The 15,858-nt window shown below is 40.1% G+C and overlaps 1 protein-coding gene across 5 annotated transcripts in view; it reads left to right on the top strand.

The window, feature by feature from the left end:
* hip1rb (huntingtin interacting protein 1 related b) overlaps positions 1 to 15,858 on the top strand; it is a 174,818-nt gene that overhangs the window by 72,034 nt on the left and 86,926 nt on the right. For all 5 annotated transcript variants that reach the window (XM_072247669.1, XM_072247668.1, XM_072247670.1 and 2 more), the window contains 2 exons: positions 12,725 to 12,789; positions 14,319 to 14,460. In XM_072247669.1, the coding sequence (XP_072103770.1) occupies positions 12,725 to 12,789; positions 14,319 to 14,460 (207 nt within the window). The remainder of the gene's footprint in view (positions 1 to 12,724; positions 12,790 to 14,318; positions 14,461 to 15,858) is intronic.

The raw sequence follows: 15,858 nt of genomic DNA, 5'->3' as shown, positions 1-15,858 counted from the left end.
CTCCATGATGATAGCAATGAGAAGAGGGCACGTCCTGAATGGTGAGGGTACTTAATGATGGATGCTGCCTCCTCGAGGGACCACCTTTTGAAGACGTCCTTGACAGTGGGGAAGCTGGTGCTCATAATCAAACTGGCAGAGTCTGCAATCCTCTACAGCAGGGCTTTCTAACCTAGGGTTCGTGGACCCCTTCCTTAACGGTATTGGTTAATGGTGTTGAAAAGGTTGGGAACTCCTGCTCTACAGATACAAATAGATATTTACTTGAGCGTTTGGTGACACACTGAATCTCCCCAACCTCTTAATGAAGTGTAATCACTGGCATGATTGCATCAATATGTTGGGCCCAGGGTGAATTCTCTGAGATGTTGATCCCAGGAACTTGAAACTGCTCCCCCTTTCCACTGCTGACCCCTCAATCAGGACCAGTGAATGTTCTCCCAACTTCCCCTTCCCCTTCCTGAAGTCCACAATCACTTACTGATGTTGAGCGCAAGGTTACTGCTCAATCTGCCGATCTGTCTCATTCCTATACGCTTCCTTGTCGCCATCTGAGATTCTGCCAACGACAGTTGTGTCATCAGGAAATTTATAGATGACATTTGATTTGTGTCTAGTCACTCTGTCATGAGTGTAGAGGGAGAAAATAGTATATGACCAGGAAGGTGAATTCCAGAAAATGTTTCAATCAGACTGTAAAGAGAGAACACAGTTAAGCATACGACAATTTTAATGTACAATAAAATGATCAGCCTAAGAGGGCAACTTTTCAAAATAAGAATTGCTTTGGTTTTAGCTTTTAGCAATGTATCAAACCATATATAACCATGCAACTGTAACAGTTTGGCAGATCTCAGTGAATAGAGAGGCCGGGCACAATCTGAATGAGTTATAGAGCTTTGAAAGCAATCCCAGCTGTTGGTAGAAGATGCACAATAGCTCATTGTTGGGGTTTGTCTTGGTTACTGTCCCTCGCACAATGATTTATAGATGCTGTGCAGCTGGAGTGGTAAGGTAAGGTTCAGAAGTAAGTTGAAGCCAAATGCAGATTTCTGAATAAGAGCTGTGGAGGGACACATAAATTACTTTGTATTAAGTGAAGTCATGTGTGACCGAAGACGTACAGATTGGTAAACTAATTGGTCATTGTAGATTGTCCTGTGATTAGATTAGGTTTCAATCGGGGGTTGTTGGGCAGCGCGGCTCAAAAGGCTGGAAATGCCTACTCCACGCTGAATCTCAATAAATAAATAAATGTTCTATTTAAGCGAATGGTATTGTGCAGACTGAGCAAAGGAAAAATGTTAGTGATCAGGGTACTGTGAAAAGCTTGCTTTCTGTGCCATCCAGACAGATCGTGCCACACAGAATTACTTTTGGGTAAAAAAATAGACTCTGGCAATTACAAAGATCATGTGATGCAGGTAGACCAATAAAGTGAAAGTGTTACAACATGGTAGACTGGGAGATCAGGAATTCATCTTTTAGTATGTGAGAGAGACCATTCAGGATTCTGATGGCAGTGGGATAGAAGCTGACCTTGATGGTTAGCGCTCTCCGACGTTTGTATCTTCTGCCAGATGGGAGCAGGGAGGATGACAGTGATTAGATCAGCTTCTTTTCCCTGGCAGCAGGAAGCACAGACGGAATCAATGGATGGGAGGTTAATTGTAATGCAAATAACACATACACAAATTTGAGCTGATGAGGTAATGTGCATAAAATCGTTTATCACTAAAAAAAAACACTTTTCGTATCATCTTTCTTTTGGAGAGAATAATGCTTAATCATTAGAAGGATTTGCAGTCTTATAGTCTGCTACATACAGAGTTTTGGCCAAATCAGCTTGTTGAAAGGCTGTTAGTTCTGTATAGTGAGAAAGATCAGGGAGGGACCTACAGTACATCCGCTGGACACCAATATCTACTTGGATGTCAGTCCATGACATCGGTCTCTGCTTTTAAAAATTGCCTATATCAGGGTCCAAAGGCCATTGTTATCTGACTCGTATGCCCTTATTGACTCATTCCTGTTGGGGATCTGTCAACCTTAGTGGGCAAACTACAAGTAAGTTATTAACTAAAAGATCAACTCTGTTTTTAGTGTATCATACTGTAGAACATAACGTGATATCAGTGCAGTCGGCCTTCTTTGCATTTTCCCCTTTCCACAGGGAATATCATCAGTGCTTCTGGGTTAGTGTAATGTACATAAAGGATATCAGAAATCAGCTTAGCGACATTGGGCGTGGCTTAGAGGTTTTGTGCTTGGAAATGGTTGTGCAATCCCCATACGTGCCTGTCAGTCTTTTAGAACAGGTCTGTGATTGAAAGGCTGATCATATGAGGTGCGTTTGATGGCTCTGGGCCGCTACTCTGTGGAGTTCAGAGGTTTCTTCGAACCTTTCTATGTACATTATATATGTTTTATATATATATATGTATAAAGTTAAATGACAATAAACTTCACTTGACTTATGTAAGAAAGGATGTACTGACATCAGAGAGGGTTCAGAGGAAGCTCACAAATAATTCTGTGATTGAAAGGCTGATCATATGAGGTGCGTTTGATGGCTGTGGGCCTCTACCCTGTGGAGTTCAGAAGAATGAGGGGGATCTCATTGTCTATTGAAAGGCCGAGATAGAGTGGACGTGGAGAGGATGTTTGCTATAGTGGGGGAGTCTTGGACCAGAGGACATAGCCTGAGAATAGAGGGACATCCACTTAGATCAGAGATGAGGAGGAATTTATTAGCCAGAAGGTGGTGAATGTGTGGAATTTGTAGCCATTGGCGACTGTGGAGGCCTGGTGATTGAGCGTATTTAAAGCAGAGGATGCTAGATCCTTAATAAGGCAGGGCATGAACAGTTATGGGGAGAATAGGGTTGAGAGGGATAATAAATCAACCATGATGTAATGGCAGAGCAGACTTGATGGGCTGAATGGCCTAATTCTTCTCCTATGTCTTATCAATTAACTCTGAGTCAGCAACATTGGGAACTATGGTCATCAGCAGCAAAGTGGGATGGAATGCTTTTCCAATTAACCATAGTGCTTATTTCATGAATAGGGTAGTGCTCCAACATTTTAAAATTATTTTCGAATGGGATCCATCCGTATTGAAGCATGCAGACGAACTTGAGGTTACATTCTGCTTCCGTTACCCACACTTGCATAGCCCATCATGGTTGACAGGAGAAAGGAGCTAGCTTGTCTATCCTCACTGAGTCATGTTTGTTCTCTGGCCTGAGGAATCAGTGTGTAAATGAAAGGCGCTTTGCCTGCTGAGGGCGAGGGAGGGGAATCAGGACAGAAGTGAATAAGGTTCTTTGTGAAAAGCTCTGCTGCAAGTGATGGCGCCAGTTCAAATTGGCCTCAGTTCGCCAACATTTGTGAGAGCTGTGGGCCATCTTTTGAGGAAAGGTGGTAATCAGTGTGTAATGTAGTAACTTGTGAGCTAGTTCCATGTGGTGTTTTTGTACTGCAAGAATGTAATCTGAGCTATAGTAGCAAAATTACATACCTAATCTTCAAAACTGAAGGAGAACTCCTCTCCTTCCTTCTGTCCACCTGCAATCCTAAAATCCAGTGTGATACGCTTCTCTGCACAGACTTCCCACCTTTTAGTATCCGTGCTGTACTGCAGGACAAAAATCTGGGTAATAATTGATCTGAGTTACAGATTTTATTTTATTCAAAAGATCAAACTTTGAAAATGCAATGGGGAAAAAATCAAGCTGGTTCTTGTATTCCTTCATGAACTGTTTCATCTAGCCAGTTTCGGGCACGAAACCAAAACAAACAGAAGCTTGTGTCATTAATGTAAATATTTGATGCTGTGGTCAGCTGGAGCTCTCTGCAGTCTGATTTGTCCACCGTCTGTAGGCCTGCATTTTCTTCCTCATACCTGACTTCAGTACCCCTTTCAGTGCCACCAATTCTTAAAATAGCCCTTTCTAAATGTGTTTTTGTGCAGTAAATCACGGAAACAGACAAGACAGTGTAATATCCAGTCCCTCTGGGGGCTGAGAACTGGATTTTGTGCTTTGAACTCCAGTGTCTCTGAATTCTGCTTTGACTCCTATCGTCATACTGTACAGAAGCAAGCCCCTCAACCCAACTAGTCCAAGCCTACCAAGGTTCCCATTTAAGCTGGTCCCACTTGGTCTTCTGATTTTTGTACGTTCATAGCAATGCAGGATAGAGTCAGGCCTTTCAGCCCAGCAAGTCCATGCTGTCCACGGCTCCTAGACAGCTAGTAACTTCTCCTAGCCCTTCATCTTTATACTTTACTGTCACCAAACAATTGATACTAGAGCGTACAATCATCACAGCGATATTTGATTCTGAGCTTCGTGCTCCTTGGAGTACAAATCGATAGTAAATATTAAAAATTTAAATTATAAATCATGAATAGAAAATAGAAAAGGGAAAGTAAGGTAGTGCAAAAAAACTGAGAGGCAGGTCCGGATATTTGGAGGGAACGGCCCAGATCCGGGTCAGGATCCGTTCAGCAGTCTTATCACAGTTGGAAAGATGCTGTTCCCAAATCTGGCTGTACGAGTCTTCAAGCTCCTGAGCCTTCTCCCGGAGGGAAGAGGGACGAAAAGTGTGTTGGCTGGGTGGGTCGTGTCCTTGATTAGCCTGGCAGCACTGCTCCGACAGCGTGCGGTGTAAAGTGAGTCCAAGCACGGAAGATTGGTTTGTGTGATGTACTGGTCTGTGTTCACGATCTTCCGCAGCTTCTCCCAGTCTTGGACAGGACAACTTCTATACCAGGTTGTGATGCATCCTAGAAGAATGCTTTCTACGGTGCATCTATAAAAATTAGTGAGGGTTTTAGGGGACAGGCCAAATTTCTTTAGCTTTCTCAGGAAGTAAAGGCGCTGGTGGGCCTTCTTGGCAGTGGACTCTGCTTGGTTGGATCAAGTCAGGTCATTTGTGATATTGACCCCGAGGAACATAAAGCTTTTGACCTGTTCCACTTGCGCACCACCAATGTAAATGGGGTCGTGCGGTCCACTACTCCTTCTGAAGTCAACAACCAATTCCTTCGTCTTGCTGATGTTGAGGGATAGGTTATTGTCTTCGCAACACACCACCAGGTTCTTAATTTCCTCTCTGTACTCCAACTCATCATTACCTGAGATACGGCCTACAATTGTGGTGTCATCAGCAAACTTATATATTGAGTTCGATGGAAACTTGGCTACACAATCATGGGTGTACGGTGGGGGCTGAGTACACCTTCTTGTCTGATTCATTTATTGAGTTGTTAACCAGTTTCTGTTTAGCTTTAACCACCTGCAGTTTAGTGATGGCTCCCTATTTACTTGCATATGGTAGGCGTTGATGATCTTTCAAAATTGGTGTCAGATATTTCTCTTTAGGTTATTCGTGGTAGTTATATTAGGAACTTACTTCCACGTAACAGGAGAAGCAAAGATCTGTCACAAGTCTGAAAATAATTCGTTCCATGGTAATAATAATAATGTGTACATTTAGGTTTTTGCCTTTAGATACCTTATTTATTTTAACATGCAGGTTAAGAATATCATGTTTTAAATCCATAAACAGCACCAAATGTTAACCTTTGATAGACAAGGCTTTCCTTGGCTATCCAAACCATGGCCAAAAAGCCCAAGCTTTGGGATCCTGGTTTAAAGGCTTGAGATTCTCTACAGTACAATGGCTTTTAAATAAGACTTGGAAAGTCTCAAATACATCAAGGTTGCCTCACGTTGCCGTGATACGAAGATTGCGTGATGATCAATTATGTCAATATCTACAACCTGGTAATCTCACTGCCTCTCCACTTGGTCTTGGATAATAGTGCATCAGGCGGCTGTCTATTGATTGCAGCTCAGTGTTCAACACCATCATTTCTTCAGTGCATTAAGCAAGCTTCAAAACCTAGGCCTCTGTACCTCCCTCTGCAACCGGATCCTGGACTTCCTCATCGGGAGACCGCAGTCAGTGTGGATGGGAAATAACATCTCTCCCTTGCTGGTAATAAACACTGGCACACCACAAGAATGCATGCTTAGCCCACTGCTCTACTCTCTTTAAACCCATTACTGTACAGCTCAAATGACAACTATAAATTTGCTGATGACACAATCATTGTTGGTAAAATCTCAGATGGTGACAAAGGAATGTACAGGAGTGAGATAGATCAGCTGGTCGAGTGGTGTCACAACAACAGCCAGTAAGACCAAGAAATTGATTGTGGACTTCAGGAATGGGAAGTTGGGGGAACTCACAACAGTCCTCAACAATGTTCCTTCTAACTTGCAAGGACCAGTGTGCACAAAAATCTTGTTCTGTGCAATTTTTTGCCCAGTGACAACAATATGTGCGTGCTGAATAACTTCTTCAATAAAAACAGTATAAATAAGTCACTTCTAAGTCATTGCAAACTCCATGTTGTCAACATTGTCCGCATCAGAAACTGGAAAAGGAAATCTGATTGTGTACGATTGTGAGATATACTTAACATGCCAGCGAGTTAGAGGGTGACAACCTTTTGTGCGCAGTGTGAATTCCTTTGTGCATTCATGGCAAAAGATGTCTGCGCACGCATGCCCACACCTTAGAGGGAATATTGGACCTCATTGAAGGATCAGCAGTGGAAAGGGGAACAGTTTCAAGTTCCTGGGCTCAGCATCTCAGAGGATTGATATCGATGCAATCATGAAGAAAGTGTGCCAGTGGCTTTGCTTCATTAGGAATCTGAGGAGATCTGGTATGTCACCAAAGACTAGCAAATTTCTGCAAATGTACTGTGGAGTGCATTCTATACGGTTACATCGTTTCGAGGGGCTACTGCACAGAATTGGGGAAAAAAAAAGATGGTAGAGGGTTGCAAGCTCGGACAGATCCATCATGGGCACTAGCCTGCCCAATATCAGGACATTTTCAAAAGGCAATGCCTCAAAAAAGCAGTATCAATCATTAAGGAACCTATCAGCTGGAACATGCCCTCTTCTCATTGCTACTGTCAGAGAGGAGATACAGGAGCCTGAAGACACACATTCAACATGTTATGAACAGTTTCTAACCCTCCGCCATCAGATTTCTGAATGGACGATGCCTAACCCATAAACGCTGTCGCACTATATTACCCTCTTTTTGACTCTTATTTAATTTATTTTTTATATTTATTTCTAATTGTAATTTATATTTTTTATACATATATTGCACAGTCCTGCTGCAAAACGCAACAAATTTCCCGACATTTGTCCTAAACCTGATTCAGATTCTAACCTTTATTCCGGAAAGTAATTGCAGAGTTCCGGGTGATCCAGAGCCAGCTGTGGGTTTAAAACTTGCTTCATCGCATTGTAGAAAGCTTTCCGGTCTATTTGTTTCTTTCTGTCAGTTTACGGTACATTGCAACACACTCTGTACGTATGATTCACGTGGAAGGATATCCTTCGGCGTGATCCATGCGAGCAGATTGTGTTTCTGGAGATGAGAGTAATTTGCGAGCGCTGTTAAGCATCAGAATAACTAACTTCTAAGAATCAGATGTGTAGTTACTGGTTCCATTTGATTTCCTTGCCTAGGACCTCAGAATTTCATTTTGATTGACATTTTTTGAACGAATACGATGCCTTTCCTGCCGTGGCACTGTGGAGAGTTGAGCTCCTGAGCCATGAGGTCATACTGCACAGAAATGGGCTCTTTGGCTCAACTGTTCCTTGCCGACCAAAATTCTCAGCTAAGCTAGTTGTATTTTCCTGCGTGAGACCCATATCCCTATAAAGTTTCCTATCCAAACTGTACCAGCCAAGTACCTTTTTAAATATTTTTAACCTAACTGCCTCAGCCACTTCCTCTGACAACTCAAGGAATCAATCTGCATGTTTGGACCGTAGGAGCAGAATTAGACCATTTGTGGCCCATCGAGTCTGCTCTGCCATTTCATCACAGCTGATCCATTTTCCCTCTCAGCCCCAATCTCCTGCCTTCTCTCCCTATCCCTTCATGCCCTGACTAATCAAAAATCTATCAGCCTCTGCCTTCAATATACCCAATGACTTGGCCTCCACAGCTGCCTGTGGCAACGAATTGCACTCTGCAGCTAAAGAAATTCCTCGTCACCTCCCTTCTAAAAGGAGGCTGTGTCCTCTGGTCCGCAACTCTCCCCCACCATAGGAAACGCCCTCTCCACATCCACTCCACTGGGGCCTTTCAACATCCGATATGTTTCAATGAGGTCACTCCTTATTCTTCTACTTTCCCGTGAGTACAGCCACAGAGCCATTGAGCACTCTTCATATGAAAGCCATTCAGTCCTGGAATCATTTTCGTGAACTTCTTTGAACCCTCTCCAATGTCAGCACATATTGCTTATATATGTTAATTCTATTAAATTTTGCATAATGAAATTTTTTTTGGTAGCTCACCAAAAGAAACTTTGAGTCAAATTGGCATTGAAATAACTTTTTCTAAGAACATAGTCACTAAAAAAAAATTTACATATATAACCAATGAGGGGTGATTGATAAGTTCGTGGCCTAAGGTAGAAGGAGTCAATTTTAGAAAACCTAGCACATTTATTTTTCCTACATTTACACACTTAGTCCAGCGGTCGTGGAACATACAGATCCCTTCTTTGTAGAAGTCGGCGTCTTGGACCTCCAGAAGTGGTCCACAGCAGGGGTGATTGATAAGTTCATGGCCTAAGGTAGAAGGAGATGAGTTATTAACTTCAAACTTTCTGCATTTTCATTCAGAGTTGAACTGCACGTGCATGTAGCGAGAGCTGTATAACTGATCTCCTTCTACCTTAGGCCATGAACTTATCAATCACCCCTACTGTGGACCACCTGGAGATCCAAGACGCTCTCGTTACATGCACGTGCAGTTCAACTCTTTGAGTGATAATGCAGAAAGTTTGAAGTTGATAACTCATCTCCTTCTAGCTTAGGCCACGAACTTATCAATCACCCCTGCTGTGGACCACTTTGACAAAGAAGGGATCGGTGTGCTCCACGACCGCTGGACTAAGTGTGTACATGTAGGAGGGGAGTACATTGAAAAATAAATGTGCTAGGTTTTCTAAAATTGACTCCTTCTACCTTAGGCCACGAACTTATCAATCACCCCTCGCATTTCCTTGCATTTCTTTCACATTCATGCAGTTACCATTGATGTACGTTCTGAGCGGCGGGTTATGAAAGGTACTGCAAATAATAGGTGGCTGAGCTTTACTGGCCAGTTGGTACGTGATGGTCTTGGAGATTGTCTCTAAGCACATGGTGCCAATGAGTTTGGCGCCTTCAGTCCCTGCTGTTTCATTACCTGGTAAGTTCAGCTGAATTAGCACGGCTCTTATGAGTTGTATTCAGAGGGCCAATCACAGAAATTTTACGTTCAGCTTGCGCAATGACGCCTAATGACTTTGAATGAGGGTCTAGCTTCCATATTCTCACAGTACCAGGCTCTAAATCTTTATAGGGTGTTCAGAACCATTAAATAATGCTGAATGTTTTAATCTTTGAAAATCTTTTAAATGTAACATGCATTCTATATCCATGGACTGTAGCCGTAGGATGTCAGAACAAGTGTTCTTGTGCCAGGGTATCAAAAATATTAATATTAATGTGCTGCATGAATATTAATCTTTCTTGCTTTGCCTAATTTAAGAATGTATTACTGGGCTGTTTTATATATAGGCATCCGTTAGTCTCGTGAGACCACGGATTTGTGCCTTGGAAGGTTTCCAGGGCGCAGGCCTGGGCAAGGTTGTCTGGAAGACCAGCAGTTGCCCATGCTGCAAGTCTCCACTCTCCATGCCACAGATGTTGTCGGAGGGAAGGGCACTAGGACCGATACAGCTTGGCACCGGTGTCGTTGCAGAGCAATGTGTAGTTAAGTACCTTGCTCAAGGACACAACACGCTGCCTCAGCTGAGGCTCGAACTAGCAACCTTCAGATCACTAGACCGACACCTTAACCACTTGGCCACGCGCCAACACACTTTAACACTGGGCTGTTAATGTGCGATATATGTCCTTTTGGTTACACTGGGTTGACAAGAACGATCGGCCAATTTGGGTAGACTTGGAATTGAAAGCTGTGAAACAGTTTTATTTAACCTTGTTATTGGGAGCTGCTTTACCTATACAATTAGCTAAAGTTGCTAATTTAAATTTATACCCTGTGATTAAGCATTCTTTATGAACTTGGCTCCAGTTCCATAATTTTTTAAATCTTAAAAAATTTAAACTTTGTAGTTTAATTTATCGAAATTACTTTTTAAAGCCCTCTTTGAGTGATCTGATTTTTTTTTAAAGAAGATAGACTGATGTCTTTTGAATAATTAGTTGATAAATATTCTCTTTCATACTTACACTTTTTACAATACCTTCAAGTTAGACATTTCTTACAAAAATATTTAATTTTCCTTACATATTGGATGCCGGCCTGTTAGATACTATTACGAGTATGAATCCTTTGATGAAGGGTTTCGTTGGAAGAATGTATAATTTACTATTACAATGGGATAAGTGTCCTTTATTTAAGATTAAACAAGATTGGGAAACGGAACTTAATTTAACTTTTATGATGGAGGACTGGATGCGGATTCTGAAGTTGGTTAACTTTTCTTCGATCTATGCTAGGCATTCACTGACTCAATTTAAAATTATACATTGTTACTATTTGACGAAGGAGAGATTGTCTAAAATGTTTCCTAATGTTGATAGTTATTGTGATAGATGTAAAACTGAGACAGCTACGCTGAAACATGTTTTGGTCCTGTTCTATACTGGAACAGTTCTGGAAGTCAGTTTTTTCTACAATTTCTAAAGCACTTAAAATTAATCTACAACCTAACAAATTAACTGTGCTTTTTGGAATAATTCCTCAAAATATCCATGATATCTCTTTGTCTGACCAATCTGTTATTGCATTTGTTACATTGATAGCTAGAAGGGCCATTTTGTTGAAGTGGAAGGATATGTGGGCTCCCATTTTGTCACAATGGGTCTCTCAAGTGATGCTTTTGTCTTAGTTTGGAGGAAATTAGAAGTTGAACCTTTGAACCTATGTTTGATTTTGAGAAAAGATGGGGTTCATTTACTTGTTACTATCATTTGAGTTAATTGATCCTCCACGATCTAATTGTAAATTTTTGGCACTTTTTTTTCTTGCTGGCAGTTTTATGTTTATTTTTAGAAGCTTTTTGTATGAGACATAGCTCTGGGGTTGAACACCGAATGGTTTTTTTTCCTCACTTTTCTTTGCTTTAGTAGGGTTTTTTCCCTCTTTTTTGTCACCAAAATTTTTTCAATCTTTAAAACAATTTTTTTTCTTGAAACATTGTAAGTGTTGCCTACATCGATGTACTCTTGTTAATTTTGGATAATAATAATAAAAAGATTTGAAAAGAAAGAATATTAATCTTTTTAATGCTCTTGCACAAGAAGACATTGAGATGTCCCAAAATGCCCTGCAATGAATATAATTACTGTTATATTACAGGAATTGTTGGAATATTCATCCTTGTTTAATAAATAACCCAACATAAATTACATTTTCAGGAACCTTTGTGGATTTATTCCTTAGCTGTAAAACAAATATGCAATGTAATATGTAATGTGTAACTGAATTACCTGTGACAAACTCGTAAAAGTATAGTTTTTGTAATGATTGCAAATGATTGAATTAAAATGTTTTTAATGTAACACCTGTCGCCACAATCATAGTGCGTGCCTTTTTCAGTATAAGGCAGTTCTCTAATTCCCAAATCGTGGCATTGATTGGTAATTGTAGTCAGGTTCCATGGTTGTAAAATTACTAGTTTGGGAGTTTTTGAGTATAGCCAGCTAACTACACACAGCCCATTTTTATGTCTTCTATTCTACTGCTAGGAGATATAACCTTAACTGCTGAACCCAATATCTAGATTCTCATTAGCTGGATACATAAGTTGTTCCCAAAAATTGGATGCAAGTTAGAGTTGGATACGTATCATCCCTTCGTTTGTCCTTGTCTTTGTGAGGAGTTTTCAGGCTGATTTTCTCCTTTCCAGTTGACTGTATGATTATTTCATAGCCTGGAATCCTATAAATTCCCCTTGTATCCACAATATATATTGCATCTTGTCTGTGGGCATCCTTTCTATTGTGCCCTTGGATCTGAACCACGAAGGAGAATTTGTCGGCTCACCTAATGAGACAATCATTTATTTCTTCTTTTAAAAGTGAAGAGAATTGAGGGGAAGAGGGAATTTTCCTGCTAATAATGTGCTTGAACTGGTGTGTTCTGTCTCTGAGATCAAGAATGGGGAATGGCATTGTGCCCAGACAATATTTTAGATATCACAATCGGATGTTTTCTTCAAGATATGGGTTTTACTCATCCCACAGGAGGTGCTGAACAATATATTCAGTGGTATGTGTTGTATAATTTTGTTACCTGCTGGCGCTATGGGTGGTACTTTCAGACATAAAGTGCACAGACCAAAGGAGTAAAATATAGTAACTTTTGTTCCTGTTGGCAATAATTGTAAATAGTGGTAACGTTTACTGAACAGTTAATTATGCTGTGGAGAGGAAACTACTAAAGAACCTGCTTCTATCAATTCACAGTCAGTAGTTTACAGTTCCTAGCTGACCTTTTATTCCCATGGCATCAAATAGTCTGTCAGCATTTTGCTGATGTCAGTGTTTAGATCCTGCTGACAATTGTTATCTTTTCCTCTCTTTCCTAGGCTGCCAGTATCAGTAAAGCTATAAACAGCCAGGAGGTACCTGTCAAAGAAAAGCATGCACGCAGTATCCTTTCTTTTAAAAGTAAGAGTACAGGTAAAGCAAATGAAACTGAGCAGGTTAACTGGACTTGATAAAGTCGCACTCTTCGCTCATCCCTGTCAAAAGAGTAATGTAGTGGTCTAGGTATTAAAACTTCTCTTTGATTATTACGAAGTGAGGATCAAAACTTTGTTTCCCATGAAGGGTCTCGGCCCGAAACGTCGACCGTACACGCGGCCTGGCCTGCTGAGTTCCTGTGTGTGTTGCTTTGGATTTCCAGCATCTGCAGCTTTTCTCTTGATGGTGATTGGAAAGCTTTTCCCTGATGTGCATGAACAGAGTTCCATCCTGAAAACACACCTCACCTCAGTGTGCCCTTTCCATTTTTCACACCGTCCGTTCCTAGCTGACTGCTCAAAAGGGTAAAAAAAAACCTGAGTTAGTGGGCTGGCACACCTTCTAAAATAGGCAATGGGATAAGTCATTTTTAGAACCCTGCGCTTGAAGTGAAAAGGAATGTGTCATTCATTCCATTATATGTATGAAAATTTCTCTTCAATTCAAGCAGGTTAACTCTGTTTCTTCTCATTCCCCTTTTGATTTGTTTTTACTCAGCTATCTTTTCATTTGTGGCTCTGCACTTGCCTGTCTTGTCAATCTGAAAGAGGAATACAAAGGGAATGACAATTACCCAGAGATATGTAGATTAGTAAAAACCCTCATTTGCATTTACAAAAATAGAACAGTGATTACATCAATATTTATAACTCACCCAGACTCTGCTCTTGATGAGCTTTTGCGTCGTTTTCATTATAATTGATCAGCACAAGATTATCCTACCCAAATAAAGAATCAATTAAGAAAGCTGAACCACATTCTATTTTTGTTTAATAAATTCAATGCAATATTTTTTCAATCTATGGAGTTTGTACATGTTTAGAATGAGAACCGACACTTTGTCAATGATGGTTTGCCATTGAAGGTGTTATGCTTGCTAATATGTAATGTGCAATTAATTTATAAGCCAACAATATAAATCTTTCCTGCTTTTAAGTATTGTATTCCTTTGTTCATATGGCAATTGCTGCATGAGTAACAGGTAGTCACAAATACAACCTCATGAAATACGTATTTTTCTGATGGTTAACTTATTAATGAATTTTGATGATTAGAGGTGGAAATATTTTTTTGTTCCATTCTGCCAAGCTGTTCAGACAAAAGAAAACTGATCATTAGGTTTTCAATATGATGAGCTGGATTGGGTCCAATTTCAAAGAGCAGGTTATTTTAACATACAAATTAACATGGTAGTGTTTTTATAAATTAGAATGGTCCTGAATATGTCTCTTACATGCACAATTAATTCTACCTTAAACTGCTGAAAATAACTGATGAGTAATTGGAATGAAAATGCCGTGTTGCCAAGATCCCTGTAAATGCAAGCAGGATTTGTGATTGTGCCTGTAATCAGGAACTTGCATTATGGGTGGGCAGGACTGAGCGGGGTCATAGTTAACTCAACTATTTGTGAATTTCCTTTACTCCTTCTGAATGAATTATATTGGGAACACACCATGAGAAGGGAGCATTTACCTTCTGGTCCTATGCTGTTGGTCTTCCATTATCTAGCAGTTCCATCATGAGCTGGAAATTCTGCCATGTTCTACACAAAGTTTTGAGAGATGGACATCCAAATGTAAGTTTTTTTTTTCTCTCTCTACTACTTGAGAAGACTCTAATGAAAGAAAGTTAAAATCTTTGTGATTAATTTTTAATTTACATTTGTGTATAAAACATTTTGAATGTAGCTTAAAAATCGCTTCAGGGAGTTTAAAGTCTCTGCTGTAATAATTGAAATCATGGCAGGCTTTGTGGTAATGACCCAATCATCTTTGTGTGATGCTGATTGAAAAATGAATATTTCCTACAAAACATAAATAATCTCTGCTTTTCATTGAAGTAGTACTGTAAATAAAGGGGTCTTGGTTTATCATCTCGCCCAATGGCTGGTATTTTGGATTGCGTCACAGCCCTTCAATAACATAAGGACATAAGGCCCTTAAAGTCACTCCACCAATTGATGGCTTTGTTTCTACAACTTCATATCCTGAGGTTCCCTTAGTATTCAATAATTGGTCAGCACAAGATTGCCCTACCCAAATAAAGAACCAATTAAGAAAGCTGAACCGAATTCTATTTTTGTTTATTACATACAATACAATTTTTTTAAATCAGTTGAGCTTGTACAAGTTTAGAATGAGAACAGACACTTTGTCCATAATGGTTTGCCATTGAAGGTGTTATACTTACTAATATGTAAACTGCAATTAATTTATAAGCCTACAATATAAATCCTACCTACTTTACATTATTGTTTTCATTTGTTCATATGGTATTTGCTGCATGAGTAACTGGTAGTTACAAACACAACCTTATAAAATACATATTTTACAACCTTATAAAATATGTCTCAGCCTAGAATATTATCAATGACTGAGCCCTCGAATGTAAAAAATTTCAAAGTTATACAATCCCCTCCATTCAAGAGGAGCTTGCCAAGTCAGCTTTCAGAAGTTCTATGTAAGGCAGCAGTGGACATTGCTTGATATTGAAGTCCCTCTGTCTAGTTCGTTTAGTTTTGTGTTCCGGGTGCATTGGAGGCATTCCTGGCAAAGCATGGGGAGTATCGTTAAAGAAATGAGTGTCTGAAAATCATCGTCGGCAGATCAGGCAGAATCTGTATAGAGAGAAGTAGAGTTAATGTTTCAGGTCAGTAACCTTCCATCAGAATATTTGCACTGAGTGACCTGCACATTTATTTGCCATAACCAAACATGATCATTTCCAAAACTGCTAATATTTACAGTTCTCCAGAATTGCATACTTTGATTTTTTTTGAAAGCCAGTGGGATTTACCACACGTTAAAAACGGAATTATAAATACTGTTCGGCTCATTAGGAATGGAATATACACAAAATACTGCAGGACCTCAGCAGACCAGGCAGCATCTGTGGAAAAAAGTACAGTTGATGTTTTAAGCCGAGACCTTTCATCAGGACTGAGAAATGGTCTTGGCCTGAAATGTCGACTGTT

Source organism: Mobula birostris, chromosome 31 (genome assembly GCF_030028105.1).
Source record: "Mobula birostris isolate sMobBir1 chromosome 31, sMobBir1.hap1, whole genome shotgun sequence".
Lineage (NCBI taxonomy): Eukaryota > Metazoa > Chordata > Chondrichthyes > Myliobatiformes > Myliobatidae > Mobula > Mobula birostris.
This window is presented reverse-complemented; position numbering and strand designations above follow the sequence as displayed.